General features: G+C 43.7%; 1 protein-coding gene across 1 annotated transcript in view; it reads right to left on the bottom strand.

The window, feature by feature from the left end:
* Positions 1-17,595, bottom strand: part of sema6bb (sema domain, transmembrane domain (TM), and cytoplasmic domain, (semaphorin) 6Bb) — a 588,988-nt gene that overhangs the window by 174,697 nt on the left and 396,696 nt on the right. Inside the window, exon 6 of the mRNA XM_080212572.1 lies at positions 12,271-12,333. Coding sequence (XP_080068698.1) covers positions 12,271-12,333 — 63 coding nt within the window. The remainder of the gene's footprint in view (positions 1-12,270; positions 12,334-17,595) is intronic.

Below are 17,595 nucleotides of genomic sequence, written 5' to 3'. Positions count from 1 at the left end.
GAATTAACTCTCACTTGCCCAGATCTAATACTAATACTGTCCTGACCAGCTTCTCCATGTGATCAATCCACATCCAGCCTCTGTGGTTAACCTGACTCGCCTCTTTTGCTGACCCGATCCATCTCTCTGTCCCTTCTGCACCTGTCTACAGAAATAACTCCAAATCTGAGAAAAGACAAAGAAAAAAAACCTCTCACTTATGCGTCACCTTTCATGACCTCAAAGCACTTCACAGCCAAAGACCTGCTTTTGAAGTGAAGACAGTTAGTAACAGGACAGCCAATTTGCACACAGCAAACTCCCACAATACGGAAAGTGATACTGACTAAATAACCTTAGTGATCTTGACTGAGGGATAAATGTTGGCCAAGTACCAGGAAGAATCCCCTCCACTACACCCACCACTTCCTTCTTTAGAGTAGCACCAATGGAACCTTTCCATTCACCTTAGAAAGCAGACACAGCTTTGGTTTCACATCATCTAAAGATGGCACCTCCAACAGTGGATCTCATGCTCAGTGCTCCGTTAGGAGTGGATCAGTCTGGGTTAGGAAATCAGAGAAAAGAGTGGAACGACAGTCTTGACTGTAGCGGTTGCTTCTTTTAACTTGTGGATATTAGCTACCCTGTACTTGCTTTATTTTCACTGTAATCCTCATTTAAATGTCATTATTGTGCAGTTTGATGATACTGTGCTTTTAAGAAATGTATTTTAGTCATGTTTCTGTGCTGAATGTGTTTACAAATTCCTTCCATTTTCTAAGAACCATTTTGTCTGGCTCCAGCCACACTGTATTGATATTGTAGCAACATAATTGATCTTAATGGCTGCAATGTTTGTTTTAATCTGACCTAATGAAGAGTCCTATTGTGTTTGTGTTTTCCCTGGGACATTTCAGAGTGGGACTTGATTAGGTTGATTGATGGGTAAGATTGTATGACTAGGTACAGTTTGGCTTAGACAGAGAATTCAAGCTTTTTGGGAGAAGAAGAAGTGCCTCTCTTTTCCCCTTCCTGAGGTCTGGAGATTATAACCTGCCAGGAAATAAATCTCTTTCTCTGAGATTCTACTGTTTGGTGGTGGAGCTTTCTCTGCAAGTTGCTACATGAGGTTTAGATGACAGGTGTCTGTCTGGATCACTCTCCAGAGATGTTAACAGGCTGGAAATCTAGTACCCATGAAAGCATCTTAAGGCGTCTGTACTAGTTGGTTAAAAGAAAGGATTCATGTCTGTCAGGGATACTGTGAAATTGGAACAATAGAGATAGCTAGCTGTTGAGAATTTTATTTTGTCATGTTAATTGGTAAACGTTATGCTGATTCTTTTCATTATATTCTGTGTTCTTAAATAAAGATTATTTTGATAAAAGCTTCCTAGTGGGTCACTTGAATCATACCTGGAGTGAAACATCTTATGTTCACCCTGATGCCAAAATCAAATGTAAAAGTTAGGGTCTTGGTAACTTCACAAATAACTTGGAGTTCCTGATCTGGTCCTTAACAGCAAATAGAAACAGAAAGGTTAAAGGGGAGTTATAGATCCTTCAAGCAAGGATTTGGAATTAGTTAATGTTGGGAAGATATACTTGGCAGCTCACACTTGCTGAGATTCCTTCGGTCTTCATGGATCATGTGCTTAGCAATTGAATTTACTGAAGCTTTGGGGGATTTACAAATCTTTAAATTATTCTGTGGAGTGTACAGAAGGGGAATGGTCCCAAGTTTAATCAGTGATTGGAATCGAGTTTGCCAATCCCTGCAAGTGCAAGAGTTGGGTGTCATGATTTCTAGTTAGATTTCTAGGCTCTAAAGGTGTTAAGGGGCATGAAGAGAGTGCTTGGCATGGCTCTGAGACACAAGATCTGCAATAATCATGTTGAATCGTGGAGCGGGGTCAAAGAGCTGACCGGCCTACTCCTGCTGCAATTTTCTATGTTTCTCTGATTGACTTTAGCATGTCTTAGTTCAGAAGGGGAAACAGGATTCATTGTCCTGATGAGCACCTATCAAACCGACTGGAAAATATGGTTGTGGATGTCAGGAGATGACAGGATGAAACTTGCCTGGGACGCTCTGAAATAACTCCTCAGAGGTCAGTGTCCCTTTACCAGGTTCCCTTTATTTACACAGCCAGAATCTGGAAAGGCATTGTGTACTGTGAGGCTTCCTGATTGGGCAGACAATTATGACCCCCAATCAGGGAGCTCATACTCCAAGGGGCCTCACTGAATTCATTACACTTGGTATATTTGAAGAGCTCACTGCATTCACTTTAGCTGTGATTCCAGATGACCCCAAGTGACTCTGGAGCTGCCCTCCAGCCTGTCAGAGTGGTGGAGAGGGGGAGGTGATGGCCCACTGGTATTATCGTTAGACTGTTAATCCAGAAACTCAGCTAATGCTCTTGTGACCCGTGTTCGAATCCTGCCAGGTGGTGGAATTTGAATTCAATGAAAAATGTTTAGAATTAAGAATCAACTGATGACCATGAAACCATTGTCAATTGTCGGAAAACCCCATCTGGTTCACTAATGTCCTTTGGGGGATGAAATCTCACGCCCTTATCCAGTCTGGCCTACATGTAACTCCAGAGACACAGCAGTGCGGTTGACTCTTAGCCACCCTCGGGCAGCTGATACCGGAGTTGAGGGGATTGAGCTATGAGGAGAGGCTGAATAAACTAGGCTTGTACTCGTTAGAGTTTAGAAGAATGAGGGGAGATCTCATTGAGACGTATAAGATGATGAATGGGATGGATAGGATAGAGGTGGAGAGACTCTTCCCGCTCAAAAAAGACAGTAGGACTAGGGGGCACAGCCTCAAGATAAAGGGGAGGCGGTTTAGAACGGAGTTGAGGAGGAACTTCTTCACTCAAAGGGTGGTGAATCTCTGGAATTCTCTGCCCGTTGAAGTGGTGGAGGCTGCCTCGCTAAATATTTTTAAGAAGCGGGTTGATGGGTTCTTGATAAGAGAGGGGATTAAGGGTTATGGGGAGAGGGCGGGAAAGTGGAACTGAGCTACAACAGATCAGCCATGATCTTATTGAATGGCGGGGCAGGCTCGAAGGGCTAGATGGCCTACTCCTGCTCCTATTTCTTATGTTCTTATGTTCTTATGTTCTTAAGAATGGGCAATAAGTGATGGCCCAGCCATGATACCCATGTCTCATGAATGAATCATAAAAATATTTAGAATCTGGACCATGCTGGACCATTTTGTCCCAGGGAGTGGCTGGTACGTAACCCACCACAGTCAATATTTTCTTGTCTCTTGTTAAATAGTTAAATTTGTTAAATTGCAGCAATGGAGGTTTGGAGGCCAAGTATCCGGTAAATCTGTACAGGAATAAAAACTCCTGTGCCTACTTGGAAATATTATTCCACCATCTCAGATGCAGCAACAGCATTAACTCTCAGCCGTTAAGTCTCAATTACATTTCCATTTATCTTTTACAGCAGTCATTCCGAAAGTCTACAAGTGAATGGCCCTTCAGTTTGCAGAATAAAACCACTATTTCAAAACTACAGACAAGAGGGAGGAAAGAGTGCTTGTAGAACATTTTATCTGAGTGGAAATACAGCACAGAGAAACAAGTTACATGGATGCCCTAAAGGTCTCTGACATTCAGTGCTATCTATAATTCAGGAATTTTAAAAGTCATTTATGGCTTTCAGGATTTATACATCCTACCATGGCAGCACTTTTGGGTATGATTTCTGGTGAATCTTTAATGTTGAATGTTATTGTTCTCATTTATGTTTCAGTCATGATAGCTGAGAGTAATACAACAGACTGCAATTTGTTTAGCAACCGTGATTGTTCTTGTTTTTAATCATAGCCTCAAACAATGGGGACACACACTGTGAGAAAGGAAGCAAGAAAGGTCAAAATGATGCCCTTCAATTAGGTGATCAACAAAGCACAGAAAAACAGGTCTACACCGCAGGGTTAGAAACAAAAAGACATCATTGTGTAATGGTAGTTCAGAACTTCCAACAACTCTTCCTTATATTCCAATAGGCCTGCACTCTTCCAACCTGTTAACTACCCAATGCTTCAGTCTAATCTATGGGCAATGCTTCAGTCTAATCTATGGGAGCGCAGCAGTCAAATGTACAAGCAAGTGTAATCATTTACAACAGATCTTCGTGTGATTATTTTTCACCACAAGCAATGATGTGATAAGGATGATTCCAATACTTAGGGCTGGGAAGATACGTGCCAATTTCCATTCACTGAAGGACAGAGATTTAAAGGGAGACACAATGCAAGATTTCAAACTAAAAGCAAAATACTGCGGATGCTGGAATCTGAAACAAAACCAAGAAATGGTGGAAAACCTCAGCAGGTCTGACAGCATCTGTGGGGAGAGAATAGAGCCAATGTTTCGAGTCAGGATGACCCTTTGTCAGAGCTGAAGGGAAAGATAATTGGATGAGACTTATACTGTAAAGTGGGGGGTAGGGAAATTGATAAAGATGTCATGCTGGAAGACACAGAAAGTATGGATATCAAGGAGCCATTGAGGCCTTCCTGAATTCTCTAGTGGCACAGAAAGGTGTGCACAGCGAGGCACGCACAGAGAGGCGCACACAGAGAGATAAAGAGGTGTGGTCAGAGGCGGGATGGGGATGCAGTATGGTACTCTGGCAGCCTAACACTGCCTATCGGGCACCAGGCAGAGCCAAGGGGTGGCACCTAAAATAAGGGGCCTGAAGAGTTGGGCAAAAAGGAGATTATCCTGGATTTTGGACACCTGGACCGTGTGGTTGAGGGTAATTTGGGTCGACTCAGAATGTGACAAAGTCAAAACTCATACTCACTACCATCCTTTCAAGCACTGAGTTCCAGATTCCCACCACTTCTGGTTGGTGAAGTTTTTTTCTCAAATCCAGTCTTAATCCCCTACCCCACACCTAAAATCTATGTCCCTTGGTTATTGACCCCTCTAGTAAAGGGGAAAAGTTTCTTCCTATCTACCTCATCGATGTCCCTCATAATTTTATGTACATCAATCAGGTCCCCCCTCAGCCTTCTCTGCTCTAAGGAAAACAACCCCTGCCTATCTAGCCTCTCTTCATCACTGAAACACTCCAGCTCAGGAACATCCTGGTGAATCTGCTTTGCACCCTCTCTAGTGTAATCACATCCTTCCTATAGTGTGGTGAACAGAACTGCACACGGTGGCTCTAGCTGTGGCCTAACGAGCATTTTATTCAGCTCCATCATAACCTCCCTGCTCTTATATACTATGCCTCGGTTAATAAAGGCAACATCCCATATGCATTCTTTATAACCTGCTTAAATCTCCAGAAAATGTTGTGTTTCCAGAATTTTCTATTTTCATTTTTAAATTTCCAGGATCCCCAGTATTTACATTTTGCTTGTCATGTCATAGGCTGGAATTTTCCAGCCCTGCTCTGGTCCCATTGTAGTGAACGGGGATTTGGCCAAATTCTTTGCCCTTGCCTTCAGTGGCAGCTGGACAATGAATGTCCGGAAAATTCTGGCCATAGCATCATCGGGGGTGATCTTACCAAAAAATTTCTAAGTGCCAAACAAGCATTAAAACAGAAGAGAATTGCACCCATCTTTCTGGCGAGTTCTCAGAGACAATCCAATGCCACTTAGTGCAAAAAAAGACAAAGTGTAATTCACTCCAGTAGGGGGAGTGGACGGAGTCTATTCCCACCAGAAAGCCAGCTGATCACAGCTAGAGTGCGGCATTATCCATGCGTCAATCTCTCTGTGTTCTGTGTACAAGTGTACATAGAACACAGAAGATCTGTTACTTCCCCACCCTGCAATTGCTGGCCTCCCCAGCCCCTCACTGACCTGATATCACCGCTCCCCTCCCCCTCTCCCTTCCCCCACCCTCAGCCGATCACTGCCCAGGCTGATCCCCGTTTGCAGAGCAAACACAGCCCTCTGCCTGCCTCCCCTTTTAGTCACCACAGAGGATTGGTGCATAGCTGATTTGTCCCTGTGTTTTGATCAGAAGTCTGAATTTCATTCAACCGAATTTTAAGATGTCCCCGGTTTTCAGGCAATTCCAGGTTTCGAACAGCTGGATTTTGGACACCCAACCTGGTAAATGTGGTTGAAAGATGAATTAGATATCATCAGATCAAATTCAGATGAAGTTGACCAAAATATTCCAAGTACTGAATGGAAGTACTGTGCTGCTGGGACTGTGCTGGGTGGAGGCTCATTGATTGCCATGTCCTTGTTGTCTGTGGAGGACAACTGGTTGTACCACGGAAATGTAGAAATTTCTTAACATGGTCGATTGAATAATTTGGGGGAGACCCAGGAGTAATGATACAGGTCTTTCCCAAAGCTTAAACAGGTGGATATGGTCCTTGATTGTACATGGTCTGTGGGAGAAGTAGGTTTAAATGGCCTAAACTAAATCCTTTCTTTATTTTATTATAATAAAATTCATTCAAGACAGTATTTATGCAATATGTCAGCTAGGCTAATTGTTTACATACATGCGGCACAGTGGAACACTGCTCCCTCACAGTGCCAGGGACCCAGGTTTGATTCCCAGCTTGGGCCACTGTCTGTACAGAGTCTGCACATTCTCCCCGTCTCTGCGTGGGTTTTCTCTGGACACTCCGGGTTTCCTCCCACAGTCTGAAAGACATGCTGGTTAGGTGCATTGTCCATGCTAAATTCTCCCTCAGTGAACCCGAACAGGCGCCGGAGTGTGGCAACTAGGGGATTTTCATAGTAACTTCATTGCAGTATTAACGTAAGCCTACTTGTGACAATAATAAATAAGCTTGAAAAACTGTAAACTAAAATTAATCTCTAGTCTTCGTGCCTCAAATTAAATGGTAGTAAATTTCTCTAGTGTTTGAGTTCACAAAGCTAGGCTGTGTCGCCTGTGTTGTACGAGTACATTGTGAAAGGCATTGTTTAATACACGTGACATGTGCCATTCCTATGGTTGTTCTAAGGGGAAGTAAACTATGTATTATTAGAGGCAGAGCAGGGAGCCAGTCCTGCTTAATATTTCTTCCTCTTATCATTGTAAAACAGATTAATTGGTTATTCATTCTATTGCTCCTTCTGGGACATTGCTGGTGAAAAATGATTTTTTTTGTTTCACTACGTAACAATTAATTATGTAAAACCTCATCAAGGCACTTCAATGCTAAATGAGTTCTATAAATATAAGTATTATTATGGTTCACTGTTTAAACCTCAGATTTCCCTAAGAGGAATAATGAGCAAAATACCTAGTGTGGTACTGAATCAATTGCGAATACCCAAGAGTCAATCTTTTCCTCGCACTAAGCCAGCTGTTTTTAGCCATGCAACTAGCTGCCTCGGAACGGATGAGGGGGAAAAAAAGGCCAAGCTTCCAATTCCAATATCTGATCTAAAAGCCTGGCTGGGAATATGGATATCAGAGGAGAAAAGGCCCAGTTGTGAGGCCATCATGGTCAAATAGCCTTAAGACCATAAGATATTGGACAATAGGGCCATTCAGCCCATCAAGTCTGCTCTGCCATTCAATTGTGGCTGATAAGTTTTTCAACCTCATCTTCTCGCTTTTTCCCTATAACTTTGATCCCCTACCAATCAAGAACCTATCTATCTCCATCTTAAGTACACTCAATGACCTGGCCTCCATAGCCTTCTGTGGCAATGAATTCCACAGATTCACCACCGTCTGGCTGAAGCAATCTCCTCATCTTGGTTCTAAATGATCGTCCCTTTACACTGAGGTTGTGCCCTCGGATCCTCGTCTCAAATGGAAACATCTTCCCCTTGTCCATTCTATCCAGGCCTTTCAGTATTCTGTAAGTTTCAATGAGATCTGCTCCTCTGGCCTTCAAAACTCTATCGAGTACAGACCCAGAGTCCTCAAATGCTCCTCATACATCAAGCTTTTCATTTCCGGGATCATTCTCATGAACGTCTAAACTCCTGGTCACTGTCTGTGTGGAGTTTGCAGCTTCTCTGCATGTCTGTGCGGGTTTCCTCCGGGTGCTCCAGTTTCCTCCCACAGTTCAAAAGATGTGCTGCTTAGGTGCATTGACCATGCTAAATTCTCTCTCGGTGTACCCGAACAGGAGTGTGGCAACTAGGGGATTTTCACAGTTACTTCAATGACTCTCCAAAGCCAGTACATCCTTCCTTAGATCAGGGGCACAAAGTTGCTCACAATAGCCAAATGTGGTCTAACCAGAGACTTATAAAGCCTCGGTAATACATCCACGCTTTAGTTTTCTAGACCTCTTGAAATGAATGCCAACATTGCATTTGCCTTCCCATATATCAACTCAACCTACAAGTTCACCTGAACAGAATCCTGAACTAAGACTCCCGAGTCCCTTAGCACTCCTGATTTCTGAATTCTGTCTCCATTTAGAAAATAGTCTGCGTCTCTATTCTTCCTACCAAAGTGCATGAACCTCACTTTTCCAGCTGACGTTCTCTATGAAGGTTCTTATAAGGAGAATGGTCAGTTGGGTTCTGCAACAATGAATGAACTAATTTGCTCTTAAGTTAACACTGAGAAAGAAACTCAAGACAGGACATCGATCCCTTTCTCAGCAATATTTCTTACTGTTGCAGATGTTTTATTTAAAATCTTTAAAGTAATTTCCTGTAGAGATATTCCATCTACAGTCTATGCAACTGAAGCCTGTAATCCATTGTCAGACACACCAAGCTTTGTATAATTAATTGCATGCTGAAAAACTACTCACTCACTTGTTAGGAGCAGAGAAAGGCTCCATTTTAAGCCAGCATGAGAGTTACTTTATTTTCCCTTGAGTTTCAGTCATTCATTGGCTCTTTCTAATTCCGTTTATCTCCAAAGTTGAATATGAGGACTGGTTTTCCTTCCCTGCCACCATGCCTGAAGCGAACAGTTCACATAACGGGAATGAACATCCCAGGAGATTACAGGTTTGACTTTGTTTTAGACCCTGGACTGCAGCGGATGACAGTGAAATTGGGGGGAGCTCACAGTCCCTCCAGGGTGGCACAGTGGTCAGCACTGCTGCCTCACAATGCCAAGGACCTGGGTTTGATTCCCAGCTTGGGTCACTGTCTGTGTGGAGTTTGCAGCTCCTCTGCATGTCTGTGTGGGTTTCCTCCGGGTGCTCCAGTTTCCTCCCACAGTTTGAAAGATGTGCTGCTTAGGTGCATTGACCATGCTAAATTCTCTCTCGGTGTACCCGAACAGGAGTGTGGCAACTAGGGGATTTTCACAGTTACTTCAATGCAGTGTTAATGTGAGCTTACTTGTGACAATAATAAATAAACTTTAAACACTGTCCTTCACAAATAGCCAGACTGGAGAATGTGGAGGAAAACCTAGGTTGGGGCATTGATGCAATGGTAGATTTCCAAGCTTGATTTCCTTCATTTTTGTCTGAATTTGTGGGTTTTGATAAGGATTCACGTATCCCAATGTCACACAAAATAAATATGCCAGATGTAACAAATACCTAGCTCATTCACTTATCCCCTCAATCTCTTCTCCATTAGGAACTGATCGACTGGGTCTTTTGGGCCTTCACACACTATTTGATTAATGTGTCTGACCAGTTTAATTATTCCTGAAACGAAGTTCCACCTGACTGTCTTTCTTTACGTCTAATTTGAAGCGAGAGAATTTGGCGACCCAAACCATGGTTTCTGCTGCATTCACTATAAAGCTGGTATATACAGGTGGTTTAAGCAGGCTTCTGTACCTTTTCATTTAAACTGAGTTTCCATTGTTTTTTTCCCCTCTTAAAAATCATCACCACGCACTGCTCAAGAAAACTTCACCATGAACCCTTGTGACGGCCTACCGGTATAATCCGCTAGACAGAAACTCAGCTAATGTTCTGGGAAACTTGAGTTCAAATCCCACCACGGCAGGTGGTGGAATTTGAATTCATTAAAAAAATCTCTGAAATTAAGAATACAACGATGACCGTGAAACCATTGTCAATTGTTGGAAAAACCACTTTGGTTCCTTTAGGGGAAGGAAATCTGTCATTCTTACTTGGTCTGGCCTACATGTGATTCCAGAGCCACAGCAATGTGATTGACTCCCAACTGCCTTCTGAACTAGGGATGGAAAATAAATGCTGATGTGGACATGCCGTGTTGGACTAGGGTAAACAGGAAGAAGTCTAGTCGCCAAACTCCGGCTCCTGTTCGGGTACACTGAGGGAGAATTTAGTATGGTCAATGCACCTGAGCAGCACGTTTTTTGGACTGTGGGAGGAAACTGGAGCACCCGGAGGAAACCCACGCAGACACGGGGAGAAGCTGCAAACTCCACACAGACAGTGGCCCAAGCTGGGAATCAAACCTAGGCCCCTGGCACTGTGAGGCAGAGGTGTTAACCAGTGTGCCACTGTGCCACCCTGGAGGGACTGTTTCTCTGAGCTCCCCCAATTTCACTGTCATCCACTGCAGTCCAGGGTCTAAAACAAAGTCAAACCTAAAATCTTCTGGGATGTTCATTCCCGTTATGTGAACTGTTCGCTTCAGGTGTGGTGGCAGGGTTGTGAGACTTCTTGCTATGATACTTGTGATGTGTATTAACACACATCTCTTTAATCTATGCTTAATGCTATTGCCACTCACATTGTCTGCACCTTAAAGACTTGATTAGCTATAAAGACTCACATTCTAATCAGTATTCTGTAAACTGAGTGTGTGCCTTTATATGCCCTGTTTGTGATCAGAACTCTCCGCTCACCTGACGAAGGAGCAGCGCTCCAAAAGCTAGTGGAGTTTGCTACCAAATAAACCTGTTGGACTTTAACCTGGTGTTGTGAGACTCGAATGAATGAATAAAACAAAACTCAGCAGCACTTGGTGCCCACGTTAACCTTCAAACATTGGCAGCTCTGGACAGTAACATAAGGGCATTTCAATTCTACAATTATTGTCATTAAATTACAAGCACATCAAAGTCTTCTCTGAAGTCTGCAACACCTTTTGGAGGAGGAGAAACACCAAGACTTGAAATATGTGTTTGCAGATAAGCTGTGTATCTGTAAAGTTTTCAGGTTCCGCTGAAGGTGTCCTGAGACTGGAAACATTAACATTATTTACCGTTCCCTCTCTGTGATGGTGCTGAGTGAGCAGCTCCAGCATTCTCTGATTTTTAACATCTCATACTTCTCACATTTGCAATATTTTCCTTTGGCAATTTTCCACGATTTGCCATTTAGAGACAGTGCCTCAACAGCAAGTTTGTAAGCTCTGCACCAATACGGTTTTTCATATTACTGAAAAGACAGACATGTTTATAGAATCATAGAATCCCTACAGTGCAGAAGGAGGCCATTTGGCCCATCGAGTCTGCACCAACACTCCAACCGAGCATTGCACCCAGGCCCTATCTCCATAACCCCAAGTATTTACCCAGCTAATCCCCTTAACTTATACATCTTGGGACACTAAGGGACAACCCTACAGAGCCAAACCACCTGACCTGCACCGTGGGAGGAAACCGGAACACCCGGAGGAAACCCACGTAGACAGAGGGAGACGTGCAAGGTCCACACAGACATTTTACTCGAGGCCAAAATTGAACCCAGGGCCCTGGTGCTGTGAGGCAGCAGCGCTAACCACTGTGTCATGATGCCACCCACTGCCACTGCTGTCCACTGCCACCATGCTGCCCACATGTTGCCAAAGCTTTTCATCTTGTACTCACCAGGATAAATGCAAGAATATCAAACTTCAAACAATCACGATAATTAAGCTTGTTTGAAATTTGGCACTCTTTATTTGTCCTGATGAGTGCAAGATGAAAAACTTTGGCAACATGATTCTTTTTTCAGCAATACCCAGGTTCTGTCCTGCCAGTCTTGTTAAGTCAGTTGAGATGGCAGCTAGTTAGAGGGTTAATTAAGAGTTGTTGTACCTGTGGTAATCTGACCCAAATCAGTACCCCACTGATCCCGGATTTTATTTCAACTCAACATCTTGTGTGGGAACAGAACGAGGCAAATTGATATGCAGGCCACTCGTCAGCAGCCATCCGGTGTCAGGTCATTCGGACATGGAAGTAAGTGTAATAGAATTAGAAGATTGAATTTCCCTGAATTTTGAGATGCCTCTGTTTTGATCAGTGAACTCGAAATAATTAATTGCAAATCCAATTACATGGGCTGCTAATAAATCATGTTTGACAATATAATTCAGAGATAATAAAAATGGAAGACACTGCCCCTCAGGCACAGAGTGACACAGTTGCTGAACTTAAAATAATGCCAATTTGTTTGCAGATATACCTCGTTTTTGCCTTTCATTCTGCAGATATCAATGTCATGTTGATTCGATCGCCATGTCAGTTTCTGTGGAAAAAGAAGGCCAGAGGTTAAAAACAGGCAAAATGGAAAAGGGAATTCTTAAGTGCTAGAAAAAAACCCAGTATGGCCATGCTTGAAATAGAGCAATTTTTCACAGTGTGTGTACTGGCAAGCTAGAGTATGCTATTACTAAACAGTCCACAATGAAATACAGGTTACAAAACCCACCATCACCTTTATTTTCCCAGGAGGCTAAGGAAATTTGGCATGTTCACTACTACTTTCACCAGCTTTTACAGATGCACCATAGAAAGCATTCTTTCTGGTTGTCTCACAGCTTGGTAAAGATTCTGCTCTGTCCAAGACCACATGAAACTACAAAGGGTTGTGAACATAGCCCAATCCATCACGCAAACCAGTCTCCCATCCATTGACGCCATCTATACTTCCCGCTGCCTTGGAAAAGTATAATCAAGGATGCCAAGCACCCTGGATGTACTCTCCTCCACCTTCTTCCATTGGAAAAAAGATATACAGAAATCTGAGGTCACGTACCAACCAACCCAAGAACAGCTTCTTCCCTGCTGCCATCACACTTTTGAATGGACCTATTTTACCTTATCTTCTTAAGTTGATCTTTCTAGACACCCTAGCTATGACTGTAACACTACATTCCGCACCGGCTCCTTTCCTTCTCTATGTATGGTGTGCTTTGTCTGTATAGCGCTCAAGAAGCAATACTTCTCACTGTATACTAATACATGTCTCCAAAAATGCAGACCAGGTAAGGATGGCAGATTTCCTTCCCAAAAGGACATTACTGAACCAGAGGGGTTTTTCCGACAAGCTGGGTGGCAGTGTGTGCTGTGAGGCGGATGCTAAGAGGCTGCAGGGTGATTTGGACAGGCTGTCTGAGTGGGCAAACACTTGGCAAATGCAATAACAATGTGGATAAATATCCACGTTGGTGGCAAAAACAGGGAGGAAGGTTTTTATCTGAATGGTGGCAGTTTAGGAAAAGGGGAAGTGCAACGTGACCTGGTGCAACAGTCACTGAAGGTTGGCATGCAGGTACAGCAGGCAGTGAGGAAAGCTAATGGCATGCTGACCTTCATAGCAAGAGGATTTGAGTATAGGAGTAAGGATGTCTTTCTGCAGTAATACAGGACCTTGCTGAGGCTATACTTCAAGTATTGCGTGTAGTTTTGGTCTCCTAGTTTAAGGAAGGATGTTCTTGCTACTGAGGGAGTCCAGTGACGGTTCGCCAGACTGAGTCCTGGAATGGCAAGACTGACATATGAAGAGAAACTGGATCGACTGGGCTTGTACTCACTGGGCTTTAGAGGAATAAGAGGGAATCTCATAGAAACATATAAAATCCTGATGGGATTGGACAGATAGATGTGGGAAGAATGTTCCCGATGTTGGGAGGTCCAGGACAAGGGGATCACAGTCTAAGAATGAGGGGTAAGCCATTCAGGCCGAAGGTGAGGAAGAATTTCTTCAGTTTTTAAAGCTAGAGTTTTTAAAATTTAGGTTTAAAGTTAAAGTTTAAATTTGACGTTTTTAAAGTTTAAAGTTTTTAAAGTGAAAGCTTCTTTTTTAAAGTTTAAGTTTATTTGTTATTATCACAAGTAAGGCTTACATTAACATTGCAGTGAAGTTACTGTGAAATTCCCCTAGTCGCCACATTCCAGTGCCTGTTTGGGTCAATGTGCCTAACCTGCACGTCTTTCAGACTGTGGGAGAAAACGGGAGTACACAGAGAAAATCCACGCAGACATGGGGAGAATGTGCAAACTCCACACAGACAATGTGCCAACCCAGGAATTGAACCCTGGCGCTGTGAGGCAGCAGTGCTAATCATTGTGCCACCTTGCTGCCTCGAGAGTTGTGAACCTGTGGAATTCTCTAGCACAGAAAACTGTTGGGGCCAGTTCATTAGATGTGTTCACGAGGGAACTGGACATGGCTCTTGTGGCTAAAGGGCTCAAGGGGTATGGAGAGAAAGTGGGAGTGGGATACTGAAAGTGCATGATCAGCCATGATATAATGAATGGTGATGCAGACTCGAAGGGCTGAATGGCCTATTCCTGCTCCTATTTTCTACGTGCCGACAATAAAACAAATCAAAAAACAGACCGCGAGGGAAAATGAATAAGACTAACTAAAAATGTTAGTCGACCAGGCTTGGTTAAACTGATGTAGATTTTGGTTGGAATTTTACAGCCATTGACACTGCTGCCACTGCAAGTGAGGATGGAGAATCTGGTGCTCAGCCAAATCTCCATTCAGTGCAGCAAGACCGGAAAATTCTGCACTTTGTGTTTTGAAATATTTGATGAATTACACACAACCCCTCGTTTAGCATGAGATAGGGCAAGATGGGTAAACTGAGGTGGGTAGATGAGTTGGCATTTAGGATGTAGGCAGATGGTTTGTAAGGGTTGGTGCCTTTTGCAAATGTACTGTGGAAGAAATAGACTCGGTTCAATAAATGGCATTTTTATTTTGATTCAGGAGATGGTCCTTGTGATTTGATACACACACCAAGTAATTGATACGTGAGTGTGAAACAGTGGAGGCACAGCGGTTAACACAGCTACCTCACAGTGACAGGGACCCGGGTTCAATTCCAACCTCAGGTCACTGTCTGTGTGGAGTTTGCACGTTCTCCCCATGTCTGTGTGGGTTTCCTCCAGGTGCACCGGTTTACTCCCACAGTCCAAAGATGTGCAGGCTGGGTGGGTTTGCCATGCCCCTTAGTGTCAGGGGGACTAGCATCAGGGAGATTAACAGAGTAAAAGATGTGAGGTTACAAGGATAGGGCCTGGGTGAGATTGTTGTCGGTGCGGACATGATGGGCTGAATGGCCTCTATCTGCCCTGGAGGGATTCTATAACGAGTGCTTACAAGGGGAAAAATTCCAGCCTCATCTTCTCCCGAGTCCGATATGGCTTAGGTAGCAAACACTTTCTGAAAATGTACTTCATCTGCAATTGATGTCTCAGGAACAGCGGGCAGCGGGGAGAGTGAACCATCAAATTGCTTTGTTAATGAGAGCCATGCATGAAACAATTCATTGATTTATTTTATCTTCGCTTTTTAGTTAACATTTTGTACTCAACAAACAAACAAGGCTACCAGTCACTGGGGATCCGAATATTTTTCTACTCCTGGGAATCTGTGGTATCAGAATTAAATGTTCCGGTGTCAGGTACAAGCTGCTCTGTCAGACACTGTAAACAATCCACGTAATTCCCAAAGAGCCAGATTCCTCAAACTTTTGGCTCGTTCTCCAGCTGTTGACAAAGCAAATCTGCAGCGTAAGCTTTCAAACTGCACCGTGCTTCCTGAAGTGTAAGGTTCCTTGGCATTTTCTTGGTTCCCAACAAGGCGAGGGGCCTTCTGTTCCACACGACATTCAATATCACCAATCAATCCCTTAATCTGTAACTCATTTCTAATCAGATATTCATCAATTCTTTTTCTCCAAAGGTGTTAGCTGACACACTATTAGCCATTTTTATTGGCGGAAGAACTCCTGAAAGTAGTTGCAAGATTAGATTAAAAAGATTTACACTGAGTGCTTTTTATAGATAGCCGACTTGGTAATTAATGCCATAAATCTAATCACCAGCCTCTTTTTTAGGAAAGGAGACCGGCGTTGTATCAAACTGTAACTGCCGCATAATCATGAGTCACTTTCTCCAGGTGTCACACAGATTCAGCCGTTAATGAAGCCAATAAAATAAGAAACAAATCATCCAAATGCGTCACTTAATAAACTCCAAGAAATATTTTGTTCCAACTTGAGCTCAAGGTGGCATGGGGTGAAGGAGAAGCTCTTAAACATAGAGGAAACGGAGATCAACTATGAGCTTTAGTACACCGCCATCAGTCGTCGCCTCTTTCTGCTAAGTCACTAACCGCTCCTTGACGTTGTGCAGATCGAAAGCCATAGGAGTGAGTCACACTCCTGTGTTACATCCTAGTGGAGTGGCACGGTGGTTAGCACTGCTGCCTCACAGCGCCAGGGACCCGGGTTCGATTCCTGGCTTGGGTCACTCTCTGTATGGAGTCTGCACGTTCTCCCCATGTCTGCGTGGGTTTCCTCCGGGTGCTCCGGTTTCCTCCCACAGTCCAAAACAAGTGCACTGCCATGCTAAATTCTCCCTCAATGTATCCTAGCCGCTGGAGTGTGGCGACGAGGGGATTTTCACAGTAACTTTATGTAAGACTACTTGTGACACTAATAAATAAAAATAAATAAGAGCAAGGAGCCCATCTAGGATTGGATAAAACACCAGTGAGGACATTGCTGAAGTATAGAATCCCTATCGTGCAGAAGGAGGCCAGTCAATCACCAAGACTGCACTCACTCACCATCGTTATCCAGGCCCATTCCCTGCTCCATCCCCCATAACGCCAAGTATTTACTCCATTAATCACAGAATCCCTAGAGTGCAAAAGGAGGCCATTTGGCTCATCGAGTCTACACCAACTCTCTGACAGAGTATCTTACTCAACCTCAACCTATGCCCTAGCCTCGTAACTCATTGTAAATTCACCATGGCTAATCCATCTAACCAACACATCTTGGGCCAGGAAGGGGCAATTTAGCATGGCCAATCCACCCAAACTGCACATCTTTGGACTGTGGGAGGAAACACATGCAGACACAGCGAGAACGTGCAAACTCCAGACTGACAGTGACCCAAGGCTGGAATTTAACCCGGGTCCCTGGTACTGAGAGATAGCAGTACTAGGAACGGAAAATGTTAGTAATGAAGAAAGATTGAAACATTTTCTTCGAAAGAGATGAGGCTAAAAGGAAATTGAATTGAAGTGCCTAAACCAATGAGGGTCCTCGGGAGAGAGGGTAGGAAGGATCTATTTTCCTGAGCAGAGAGGTCAGTAATTAAAGAGGGTCAGATTTAAAACATTTGATGGAATGATTAGATGGAATTGGAGGAGAAACTTTGTCTTGTGGAGGGTGATGGGAGTCTGCTCAGAGCCTGAAAGGAAGATAGAAACAGAAATCCTCTTGGAATATTCTAAACCACAGGGGGTGGCAGGATGGCACAGTGGTTAGCATTGCCACCTCACAGCACCAGGGACCTGGGTTTGATTCTGACCTTGGGTCACTGTCTGTGTGGAGTTTGCACATTCTCCTCATGTCTGCATGGATTTCCTCTGGGTGCTCCCGTTCCCTCCCACAATCCAACGATGTGCAGGTTAGGTGGATTGGCCATTCCAAATTGCCCCTTATTGTCCCAAGATATGGATTAGCCTTGGTATACGTGT

This window comes from Carcharhinus amblyrhynchos, chromosome 26 (genome assembly GCF_965287045.1).
Source record: "Carcharhinus amblyrhynchos chromosome 26, sCarAmb.v2.hapA, whole genome shotgun sequence".
Classification (NCBI taxonomy): domain Eukaryota; kingdom Metazoa; phylum Chordata; class Chondrichthyes; order Carcharhiniformes; family Carcharhinidae; genus Carcharhinus; species Carcharhinus amblyrhynchos.
Note: the sequence above shows the minus strand (reverse complement) of the source record. Positions and strands in the feature narration are given on the sequence as shown.